A 12,902-nucleotide genomic window follows, 5' to 3' on the forward strand; every position below is an offset into this window, starting at 1 on the left:
CTCTCATAACTCACCCAACATGCGATCCAATATTTCCGTCGAGATTTCTTACTTCAGCTCCCGTTGACCTGTTAAAGAAATGTGTGATATGAAGATCTCGAAATAGGTGTTGTAAATTCTGCGCAGAGAACCGTTTTTAGAAGGCAATTTGAGATAGCCACTTGCCAAAATGATCCGCCTAGCATGCAGGAATAGGTTTCGGGTGCTCTTTAAGAAGAGATTACAACCTTAACGTCCCGATTTAAATATTAAACAACAAAAAATTCTATAGAATTCATTATATTCCTAATTTGCATATGGATTTAATATTCTCATTACTTTCTTTAAAGAATGTAATGCAATTCTATATAAAGTCACAGGAAATTTCTGAATTGATCATATCTCACCAACACGTGTGAATATGCATGTGTGTTGTGTTTCATCACACAACCCGTGTAAATACATCTGATCCAAGCACCATATTGCCTATACTTTTAATACTAAGCACTGGTCAGAATTACTCACTGAAGTGGAACAAATTCGTCACTGACACTCATTGAAACTTGATGGGATAGAGGCTGGCACCCTTCGTCAGAGTCGCTGCTATCCTCAACTACTGCGAAGAATTTCAAGACAATCTTAATGATTAAGAAAAATGACAGAATCGGCATCTGAAACTAGAGAACTTTCATTATGCAGCGTTGTACGCGCAAAACTTGAACAAAAAAATAACTCATTGCGATGCAATTCAACTGATATTACAAGAGCCCGCTACTGCTAAAAAAATATGTTTAAAAATAATGTTACATGCGGATCGTGATGACCATATTACTACTTATCCGGATACATTTCAAAGTGCATCCGATACAGGGTTATGTGATCAATAATAATCGTTATAAGGTCAAACGATTGTACTTGAGAGATTGAACTCAAAAGCGTTTCTTTCTTTGAGGACATCTAAAAGAAAGGGTGTTCAGAAGTCGCCCTCACACCCTACCACAGCTAAGGGAACGGATTGTTGCAAAGGTTATGGCCATACCTCGCCATATGTGTGAACGTGCTGTATAAAACTTCCGAGAACGACTCCTACAGTGTGTTACAACTAACGGCCACCATCTTCCTGATATTATTTTCAAAACATAAGTATTCTAAATGGTATTTTATGGTAACCTCGAGGAAAACAAACTTTCTTCTTTATGTATCTCCATTACTCTTTTATTTCGTCTCAAAAACTAACTGCTCAATCGGTTCTGCCCCATCCTGTATAAATGACTTACTTGAGGTGGTCGCAGTGCATTTGACTGGGAAGCGTTTCCACCGTTTGCCAACACGAGCCTTCTCTTCAGCTAAATAATTTACATTTCCTTCTGAAGGCCACCAAACATAAATTGCTTCATTTTGTTTTACCAGCCATTCTGAGGGAACTACCTGCCATGCATTATTGTCGAAAAAAATGCCTACAAACTGTTTATACATGACTGAAAATCTGTAAAAGCATAGTCAGGCATTAGTACAGATCCTGAGATCAGTGGAGCCTTCAAACCTATTAACACAAACAGCAGTTAAAATTTTTAAGAACCCCTACCGAGCCGGATGACCAGGAAAGTATTTTCCACCTCTTAACCACAAAATTTTCTTGAGCTGGAGAAACTTAACTTTGAACTTATTGCTCATTGTTGGTGCATATTATCAGCTACTTTAATTTTGCAAATAAAAAACAAAGGAGTAAAAATACTTTCTTCTGGGTGGATGGGGACTGGCATTTCTTTATTAACAATCTTTTTATTACAGCAGAATCAATACAAAATTTATACAATCTCAAAGAAATTGAATATTATGATGATTAATTAGACGTTCTAACGTTATACTTTGAAAAAACTTGAAGTTGTCACAAATAGGATTGAAAAAAAAAAAATTTCTAAAGCTATCAAGACACACTATATATAGACAAAAACTTTCAGTGAAAAAACAAGCCAAGTGCAATATTGTGCCTAACGCATTACAAGTAAAATTATGCACAGTAATTATATCTGTGGCTTCCTCTCTGCTTGTGTGAAGTAGACATAACTCCTTCATTATTCAGTTATGCAAGATTAGGCAGACAACATTATCTATTACTGGAATGGGATATTAAATAGTAATGTCCATTTACATCCTAAATACTAATAATTTTTGTGAAATCCTTTGTGAAATAAGAATCAGCGGCGCATTGTTGCATGCATAGAAATTGCTCAGAAGTTATGAACATCCAAGTGATAGTATGATTACGTTAGGAAGTTTGCAGTCATTTAGAGTGTAATAGCTTGATCGCAATGTAGCCATCATTTTTGGGTACAAGCATCATTTTTGAATGAATTTGTTCAAGAGTTACAACAGCCTGCTTGTTGCTTGAGTGTACTTTATGAATACCTAACAATTGTGAATCAACTGGATTGAGGAAAAGCGATTGCTTCTGAAGAATATCAACAGTCAGTGAATTTTTATCAATTGCGGTGATGACTGCAATCTCCCCAGACTTTAACATGATGCAATTATCTCTGTCTCCAATGAGACCACTTTTCAAGAGTGAACCACTTGCCCAGATACATTTATTGGTTTTTCCCATTTTAACTGCAGATTTCACACTTGAAAATTTTTTATTTTCCAGGCTGAGGTGTCTACAGATTTGTTCTAATGGTTTATTCCTTCCAGACAACCTTCCTTTTACAGCGACACCTAAGTAATTCTCAAATGGGAAACAGGACACTGTATCAAGGGAACCATACTTCACATAATCATCTGGAAGATGTATTAGAGAGTGTACATTATATGACAAGAAACTCAAGCCATATAATTCTTTGGAACTGGAAACAAAATTTTTTAGCAGAGTACGAGCATTTTCAACATTTGACATTTGATTTCTACTTAGTAAAATCCTCATGGCCAAACTGAAATTCAAGAAATGCAGATAATAAGATTCAGGAAGAATTCCTGAAAATACCACAATGCCTGCATACAACATAAACAAACGTAGTTCAGTAGCTTTCCAGTAGGCCAGTGATCCAAATCCACCAGCTAGCTTCCTGTTGAAATCTGAAGGCACATGAGATGAGAAAGCATCTATTTCATCATCCAGAAGTTTCTGCTTGGTGTTGTCAAGATTGCATTTAACTTCTCCTTTTTTGGAGTGCTTTAACCTGCAGAGCATTCTTTTCATAACGCCTAGGCAAGTTAGATGCATGTAGTCTAGAGGAAAGTTTGAAACCATTCCAATACCAAGTCTTTGGATGATGGATTCAGGCCCTTCCTTGTGATGAGCTGGGTCAGTTTGAGCCATAAAATCTCTATCACTTCTCAAAGGAGCATTCATTTTATCGAGGACTACATGACCTCCTGCATAGGTACCTTTTTGAACACAACGTTCACAGCCTGCATAGGAGTTATGATTAACAATTTTCTTCAGCACAGAACGAGCAGGAGCATCACAAACAAAGGCTTTTATGCAGACTTTGATATGTGTTGTATCAATTGTCAATCCTTTACCAAGCATTAAGGACATTTCTTGAACAAAATCTTCAAGATAATCATTTACATCAGGCATTTTATTTGAATCGCCAAACTCTGAAAGGTACACTCCCACACAAATTATTTTTGGTTCCTCGGGGATACACAATTCCAATAATATTGGGTATGCATGAAAATTTCTTGCATCATGATAGAGGGGTATTCCATCAATGTTTATGTTTAGAAAAAGTTTGGGGTCTTGAAACTTGGCTAGTTTTAAATGATTTGAAATGCTCTCTTGCCAATTGTTCAAGTGTGCATACCTACCATGATGGAGTTTTTTTATTGCAACGTCAACCTGGCCTTCCTTTTTCAGAGTTTTGGCAGTGAGAATAATACCCGGGAAAAAAGAATGCAGATGATGCAAGAGGCAGTTCATTTGCTGGTTGGGAAAATTGGGGCAATCAATAGAAAAATTTCTTATAGCCGTCTCGATTTTAGTCACATCAGACAAGTTGGCTCTAGTTGCACCATTTTCATCAACAGCTTCTTCCAAAGTAGGGACTTCTTGGAGTAAATTATTCCCAATGCTTGTTTCCAGAAGTAATGGCTCATCAGGCTCAATACTTTCTATGGAACCAGGTCCTGCATTTGATGAAGACGTTCCTGGAGCAGTTTCCGCAGTTCTCCCAACAGAATCATTTTGTAAGCTGGCAACATTTCTTGATTTATCCAGTGACTCTTCATCATCTGATAAAATTATGCAAGACGTAACTGATTCAGTTGTCAACTCTTTATTTATTTTATCGTCAACTTCAACAATTCTACGTCGTTTCTGCCTAGTAGACAGTTCACTGTAAGGTTTCTGCTCCATGCTTAATACAATCTGAAAATATTATCTATCAATTGATCACCTTTAATTTTATTATTGTTAAGAAACTGGATGCTATCATGTTATATTAGAGTAACATTAAAAAAAAGCTCTAAATTATAAATTAATTTTTTCTAATATGCTAGCATGAAAATTAATAATAATATATTAAAGTAACTTGATTGAACATATGAATTTAATGTTATCATTCAAAAATGTTCAATATTGGCTTTATCAATCAAGCACAAAAGAATGAATCTATTAAAAATAAAATATACTAGATAGTATATATTTATTTTATGATTTCTTTCAAGTGCAGTGACAAAAAAGTGACATTACTCCCATAGACAGTAGAAATTAAAAATGCAGGTAGCCTAATTGGCTAATTTGGCTTTGAGAAATAATGGTCACAACATACCACGGATGCGTGATGAGCATATATAGGTACTTTCTTTGAACCAACACCAATTTTTTACCAAAAATTTACTTCAAACTTTATTTGCCACTGCCTGCCAGGCTGCTTGAACTTGCCTGACTTGTGGAGGGTGGAATGGAGGAACAAATTCACTTATGCATTACACATCTACATTGTGATCTTATAGAGACTTATGCCATTTATTGAAGTGGATAATTCATTGTATATTTTTAGGAGATGGCTAAAGACCTTGATACGTCTTTGCTGGATTGATGTAGAACATGCAAAACACATTTAAAAGAATTTCACTCCATATTGACCAAATACCACATTATTGTGAGTGTGACCAGTGACCACACGGCCTGACAAGAGGATGAGTCATGAGAGCACGTTAAAAATAAGGAATCCTTTATATACAGGTATTCTCAGACCAGTCTGGTCCATTGCAATTCTAATTCACTTTAGAAATGCTATACTTATAGTAAAGATCTTAATTTAGGCATCTGATTAACATATCAACACAAGAAAAGTAGAAACACTATTGATGTTTGCTAATTGCTATGGCGCCGCCGCGTCGGAACTGTCATGGCAGCCGGCTAGGGAGTCACGGACCCGAGTCGGACACGAGAAATAATATTTTTACACTTTACTGTTTCAAAATTAGGAATATAATACATAGACATTAAAAGTAAACACCCACATCCCATTAGTTTTTGCAGTAAACACCCACATCCCATTCGATTTCGCATTCGAAGTAAGCTATGCTCAATAATTGTTTATTTAATCACATCACAAGTGGCGTCACAGGCAGGCATGGCGGCTCTATCAGCCATACCGGCGCCGTTCATGTAGCTATACTAGACCACAAGTCCCGAAGTACAATTGAATATTTCAGAAATTTTAAAGTCTAGCATAGCACAAGAGTCACGTTATCTCTTAAATCAACACAAAAGTTTATCATTTATGAGTAGACTTAAGGTTTTATCGAGAATTTAAACTTGATTCGGCTCGAGACTAACGTTGCACCACTTTCTACTACACGTCCATGACTGACTAACTACAATCTGAAGTCAAGCGAGGGACTGCCGAAAGTAGTCAAAAGAGAACCTGCTTTAGCTTTATTTAAATCATGTTATATAATGAACATTTTACACTGATTACATCGATGAGTGCCACCTATGCTCGCGCATCCTCTCGATTTATCAGCGTTTCAATGGTGATTTTTGGCTGGCGTGGCCACCCACCGTTACGCCACCTATAATCTACCATCGCCACCTATAATCATCGATGCGCCGCCTTTAATTTTTATTTGGGTATAAACGCGTTCAAGGACAGACTAGACAAGGCCATGCATGAGCATATGTTTAGTCCTAAAATGCCTCGTACCCTACGGAACAACTGATATCTAGAAGCGATTTTAAATCTACTGTCCGTTGAAAAGATCTGATCAAAAGGCCAGTCTAGTCAAGAAAAGTACAAGAATCGGTGACAGGCCTATCCAGGCCTATTCTTTAATGCCGAAGATACTATACTATACTAATGAGATACGGATGTTGTGTCTGAATCTCCTGAGACGCACGGCACGTGTGCTGTGATCTACAGAGACCTACGACACGTGCGTCGGTATCTACTGAGACTCATGGCTCGTGTGCCGGCATCCACTGAGACTCACAACACGTTTGTCGGTATCTACTGAGACTCACAGATCTGTTGTGTATCGCGTGTTGCCAGCAGCGCCACTCCGGACGCCTTCGCGCCGCAGTTCCTCCAGCAGTTGCTGCAGCTCATCCTCTCCCAGCTTGGGGCAGGTCAGCGTTATGGTCTCCAGTCTGCACACGGACCAACAGATGAGCGTCCACTAATCCCGTCTAACATGTCCCTGGTTGCACGTACCTACCGAGTGTCCCGTGTTCCCAGCGTGGAACAAACGTGTGGAACAAAATCAAATTTTTCATACATAAACAGTTAGCAATATTTTGAAAACAACTATTGGTTAGTAACACAACTGAAATAGACAGAATAGATACTGAGAATAGAATAGTTAAATAGAAGACAAGGTAACGGGAAATCTACACGGGCTTATGAATCTACCTTTTAACAATTCCAATCAAAAGTATCCAACAGCGAGTTGTGGCGAGGCTTTTATTTTAATATAAACATGATTTAAATCTCGCTTTTCATATTGATTTTCCGACACACTAGTGTCAAAAAACATTGGTAGTGGAATTTTGAATTTAAAAGTTGCTATCGAAAACGGGCGACATGATTTATTCGATGAAACGTTTATAATCGTGATTTTTTTGTTATTTATTACTTTTTATAAATTTCAATTACTTTGCGATTGAGGCAATTAAGTGATCACCAAACTGAATGCTTCCTCCTCTATCACAGGAAGTAAATAACCTTTTGGTATGAGGAGCGACTTTTTTGATGACCCCTGCGATGGCCTCACAGCTGCCGGACCCGGTGATAAACAGATGCGGCGGTGGCAGGGCTGGCAGACACACGTCAGCTCGTGGGCTGGGCGGGCTTTCGACCCCAGCGTCGTGCCCCTCCTGGCACGGCGGGGACAGGGCCGACTGGGGATCGGCAGACCAAGCGGCATCCAGCGGCCAAATGTACACGCCTGCGAGCAAACACCGACCAATATTACGAGTGGGAACTGCTGTGCTTATGGCAACATGAGATGCCAGACTTCACCCAGCACAGCTGCCTGCACTCACCCAGTGTGGTTGTTAGCTGTCACTACATGGCTGCCAACCAACGTTGCATGGCTACCAGCCTTCACTGCATGCTTACCAGCTTTTACTACATGGCTGACAGCCTTCATTGCATGGCTGACAGCCTTTGCTTCATGGCTACCAGCTTTCACTGCATGGCCGACGGCTGCCAGCACTCAATGCATGGCTGACAGCCTTCACTTCATGACTGACCGCCTTCATTGTAGGGCTGACAGCCTTCACTACATAGCTGTCAGCCTTCACTACACGACTGATAGCCTTCATTGAATGGCTGCCAGCCTTCACTGCATGGCTGCCAGCCTTCGCTAGATGGCTGCCAGCCAACGCTGCATGACTGCTAGCCTTCACTGCATGGCTGACAGCCTTCACTGCATGGCTACCAACCTTCACTGCATGGCTTCCAGCCTTCACTGCATGGCTGAAAGCCTTCACCGCATGGCTGTCAGCCTCCACTGAATGGCTGCCAGCTTTCACTACAAGGCTGCCAGCCAACGCTGTATGGCTACCAGCCTTCACTGCAGGGCTACCAGCCTTCACTGCATGGCTGACAACCTTCACTGCACGGCTGCCAGCACTCGCTGCTTGGCTAACAGCCTTCACTGCATGGCTGACAGCCCTCACTGCTTGGCTGCCAGCATTCAATGCATTGGTGTCTGCCGTTAATCAGCCTAGTTGCTTCGCCGGCCAACTGTTACTTGCTCATATCCAGCAGAGTTGTAAATATCTAGTCAGAGTGGTGCCCAATATTCCTTCAGCCTAATTGTCGGCCATCATACCGAATGTTTATAAGACATGGGAGTCCGCGTGGGCCTTATATGGCCTGTAAGGCACACATGTCCTACCCGTGAGGAGAAGATGTGGCCCATGGGCACACAGGCTGCTGTACCCGTGACGAACACGTGAGGAGATCATGTGGCCAGTGACGCGTTGATAAATTTTCATTTGTGACTTCGTTTACCGTGCAGCACGCCTCTCCAATGGCATAAAGCGTATTTGAGCCTTAATTAAACTAGGAGACGGCATCCACGTATAACGCATATTACAAGCAATTGAATATAAACTAAATAGGCAGAATATAAATATGTGGAAACTAAAATAAGCTAACTCAAAATTGTTCGGTTTATCCTTTGAACGAAACCGTTGAGCTAAATTTGGTCCTGCTGCACCAGTTCTTGCAAAGCTGCATATCCCAAACAACCCGCCCTCACCTAGGCCCTCATATTTGCCTTGCAGAGCGTGCAGACTGAGGGGGGCGGGGAGTGCAATGCACAGCTCACTTGTGGCCGTAGCCACGGACGCCACAGCGGCGACGCCAACTGCGCTGCTGATGCCGCAACGCAGCTCAGTGAGCTGACACCTGCGACAGAATTGTTTGTGATATATAAATATATTAACGAATTAAGTCATTCAACAATATATAATTATCCATAGGTAAAATATGGTAAGCATCTTCCCAGCGTGGTATTTCCTAGCATGGTGCATCCTAGCATGGAGCTTCCCAGCGTGCTGCTTCCTAGCATGGAATTTCCCTTCCCATGCTTCCTAGCGCCGTCCTAGCGCCTTGCTTCCTAGCGCCTTGCTACCTGGCGCCGTCCTAGCGCCTTGCTTCCTAGCGCCATGCTTCCAACACCGTGCTTCTTAGCGCCTTGCTTCCTAGCGTCGTGCTTCTTAGCGCCGTGCTTCATAGCACCTTGCTTCCTACTGCCTTGCTTCCTAGCGCCGTGCTTCCTAGAGCCGTGCTCCATAGCGCCGTGTTTCCTAGCGCCGTGCTTGCTAGCGCCGTGCTTCCTAGCGCCATGTTTTTTTAGCGCCGTGCTTCCTAGCGCCATGATTTCTAACGCCGTGCTTCTTAGCGCCGTGCTTCTTAGCGTCGTGCTTCTTAGCGCCTTGCTTCCTAGCGCTATACTTCCTAGCGCCATGCTTCCTAGTGCCATGCTTCCTAGCGCTATCCCTGTCAAAGTTTTCGTTCCAATCAAGGTCGCCCCAGTGATATAGGAGTAGGCTTAGAGGTAATTCAGGCGCAGATCGGCCACGTACGGTGTTTCACTTCTATTTTGCCGCCTCTTTCGAAATTCAATTGCCCGGTGGGCCAAATCTGCGCAAGATGCCAAAAAAAGCAGCTGGTTAAGCTTCCTCATGATGCCCCTGGTCAAACGCTGATGAGGCTGCCTCATGATGGGCTGGTCATAGACTAAACAGGAAAAATGCGCGAACCATGACCATCTCCCGTTCTATAGATGGTGTCGACGAATGTACACGCGTATGCTCGCTTTGTGATACGACGGAACGAAACGAGATTCGACTCTAACTTGATATATAGCATGGTGAATTTAGCCTATGATGAAGATACCCAAGCACCTACTGTTCAAGACGACTATTTTTAACCTGACACTTCTGCATATTATACCCACTTCTGAGCACAGAAATCACATCATCGAATAACAAAAATAAATTGTTTCAGATACTCGAGCAAATTGAGAAATCTGTAACTATTTCTACTCTGTGAATATGATTAATAAACCATAGGAATAACGCAAATCAACTGCCTTTCACTCAATCTATTGACAACAGTAAATGTTTGCAGATATTCCTAGAGGTCACTTGATACGCCGGAAGAAGTAACACTAGAATTAATGTTGCAGGAGTTGCTAACTGAAAAATCTGATCAATCCGATGAGTCTAAGAATCAGAGGTGAACTTGCATTACGTGCGTTCACACATGTTTGCGCCGCATGTGCTCCAAAAAGCAAACCATAATGTGTTCCATAATTGCAAATGCAATACCGCTCAAGCTCCAACTGGCAAAGTTTAAATGCTTCATTGATTCAAGGGCACATCAAAAAGAGCTTTCAGTCTTACAGCTGACAAGTTGCAATGCATGCGGGGGTATGTAGGGTCAACCTCCCGCACCCACACCCATCCAGGCAGCGCGATAGCCGTTGCCAAAAGCCGTCTGTGTTGCCGTCATAGTAGGGCGCCAGTTTAAAAGTAGCCGTGAAGTAGGACGTAGTAAAGAGTGATCAATGCTTGAAAGATTGAATAGTTTTGTCTTTTCAGAGAGCTTTAAACAATTTGATTGTAAGACCATCGCTATTGGAGATATTGAACAGGATGAAAATTAATATAGTTTGAGTGCTAGTGGGAGTGTTTCCTTGATTTCGAATTATCTGGAGATTACTGTTCTTCAAGCCCACGAAATAATGATGGCTCCAACAATGGAAATGTTCAGCTTAGAGCATATTTCTGCTTGAGAGGCTATAAAAGTAGCTCTTGCAGATATGTATGCTTTTAGTTGGAATTTCCAAGCATCCCTACGGCCGACAGCATAATTATTGAAGATTGCATAAGAACGTTCGGAATTTTCGGGAGCCTCTGAAGACTAGTCCAGTGCGGTACAAGAACGTTCTCGCTGCTCTAGCGGTCGTGTCGGTGTGAACTATAGCTGACAAGGAGGCAGGGAGAACGAATTTAAACGGGATCCCATTTGTGAGCAACTTATTTGATTTCACATTACTATCGTATATTCCGCCATAATTTTGGTTATCAATTCAGGAATTTAGAGTGCAGTTGATAATTTGAAAGCTTGGAACGAATTTCATTTAGAGCTCAACAGTTCCAATGCAAAAAAATTGTTCACTGTTGTGAAGTGTGATTGGGTAGTTGCTTACTGCAATCAAGCTACTGCAGTAATTTGGCTTTGTTAAGATTAACACTCACTTTTCTATTGTGTTGTCTTCCTTAAATTATAAGGTATTTGACTGGAAAATTTCAATTGTGAAGGAAAATTTATTAGTTTTTCCTTCAAGTATTTTTTAAGATGTAGTTCTATGATGTATCTTTCACATCACTTCTTTGAAAACATAGAAATTGTATAATGCAAGTTATTCTTTCGACAATAATAGAATATTTCCGATTGAGTAATATGCTCTGCATCAGTTGTTATTTATTATTTATCAGTTGTTATCAGTGTTGCTCGGGCAGATGAGGTTCGTCAACCTTGGAAGGTAGCTCATCTAAGAGAAGGTAACTCCGAACCCAAACCTCCACTGCCTTGCGGCTTACCCTCCATGGGAAAGGCTAAGGGGGTAAACCCCGACAGCAAATCAGGAGCTGTAGTCCCTAAGGCGAGTTGACTTGGAACGTCAACATCGGCAACTCCTGCGGCGCAGCCGGGTCCAAGTTGCATAGACCTTGTCTTTCCCTTGATTATCCCGGCTGCGAGGAGAGAGGGGGGGGGGAGTGCTGCTTGGGCGACAGCCGACCCTCCATACTACCCTGCCCAGGCTACGTTACTATCTACATAGCTCGCTCTCTCGCTCTTGGCGATGCAGGCGGGTCCGATATAGCTACTCCATCGTCTATCAAGACGGACGGATGCCGACGACCGAGTTGTTATTTGATCAGCTTATGCACGTATCCCTCAGGTTCAAATCTTTAATCCACCGCGGTAACTGGATAAATTTATGGAACGGAAAATTGTGAATTTATAAATCGACTTGAGTTTCTTGGTTTTGCCAGGCTGCCGGCATCGAATGGCTCACAAGTTTAACGCGTTGTAAGTAAAAAAATGCCTCATTATAAGTAAATGTATTCCTCGGATTCAATCACATTAGTGCTGTTTATGTACCGTAGCATCATTAGGTTAGTTACTGCAGTCAAGCATCATTGTTAATTTGTTCGTTGTTTGTTGTTAATTGTGCATTTTTAACAGTTTGTTTCAGGAAATTGTTTGTTCCCGTTTCAAAATTTTGTCCCGTTTTTAGCGCATTTTTTACATTCGGCTGTGTCTGCCCCGAAAGTATCAGGTACCAAATACGCACGCCCCGCAGTTGCCCAACGGTTGTCAAGGATTAGACCGCATTCCAATCAGGTGCTTATTTCCTCGTACAACCAGAACCTAAAGCACACATACAGCCGCTAATTTACATCGCTAGGCAAGCTTAGGGCGTCCTTGAGCAAGCGGTTGACATGAATCAAAACCTTGAAAGGGATGCTTCTTTGCGCCGTACTTCCTAGCGCCATGTCTCCTAGTGCCATACTTCCTAGGACCGTGCTTCCTTGCGCCGTGCTTCCTAGAACCATGCTTTTTAGCACCGTGCTTCCTAGCACCGTGCTTCCTAGCACCGTGCTTCCTTGAGCCGTGCTTCCTAGCACAGTGCCGTACTTCTTAGCTCCACGCGTCCTGGAACCGTACTTCTTTGCGCCGTGATTCCTAGCGCTGCGCTTCCTAGAGCCGTGCTTCCTAGCGCCGTGATTCCTAGAGCCGTGCTTTCCAGCGCCGTGGTTCTTAGCGTCGTGCTTCTTAGCGCCGTGCTTCTAAGTGCTTTGCTGCCTAGCGCCATGCTTCCTAGCGCAGTGCTTTTTTGCGCCTTGCTTCCTAGCGTCGTGTTTCCTAGCGCCGAGCGTCTCTGAT

General features: G+C 42.0%; 1 protein-coding gene across 1 annotated transcript; it reads right to left on the reverse strand.

Moving 5' to 3' along the window:
• Positions 1–1,545: 1,545 nt before the first annotated feature.
• LOC108674097 lies at positions 1,546–4,414 on the reverse strand. Its single transcript, XM_018162001.2, has one exon. It carries the CDS (start codon positions 4,334–4,336, stop codon positions 2,264–2,266), a length of 2,073 nt encoding a protein of 690 aa, XP_018017490.2. The 5' UTR covers positions 4,337–4,414; the 3' UTR covers positions 1,546–2,263.
• Between the last annotated feature and the right edge of the window lie 8,488 nt (positions 4,415–12,902).

This window comes from Hyalella azteca, unplaced genomic scaffold (genome assembly GCF_000764305.2).
Source record: "Hyalella azteca isolate HAZT.00-mixed unplaced genomic scaffold, Hazt_2.0.2 contig6738, whole genome shotgun sequence".
Lineage (NCBI taxonomy): Eukaryota > Metazoa > Arthropoda > Malacostraca > Amphipoda > Hyalellidae > Hyalella > Hyalella azteca.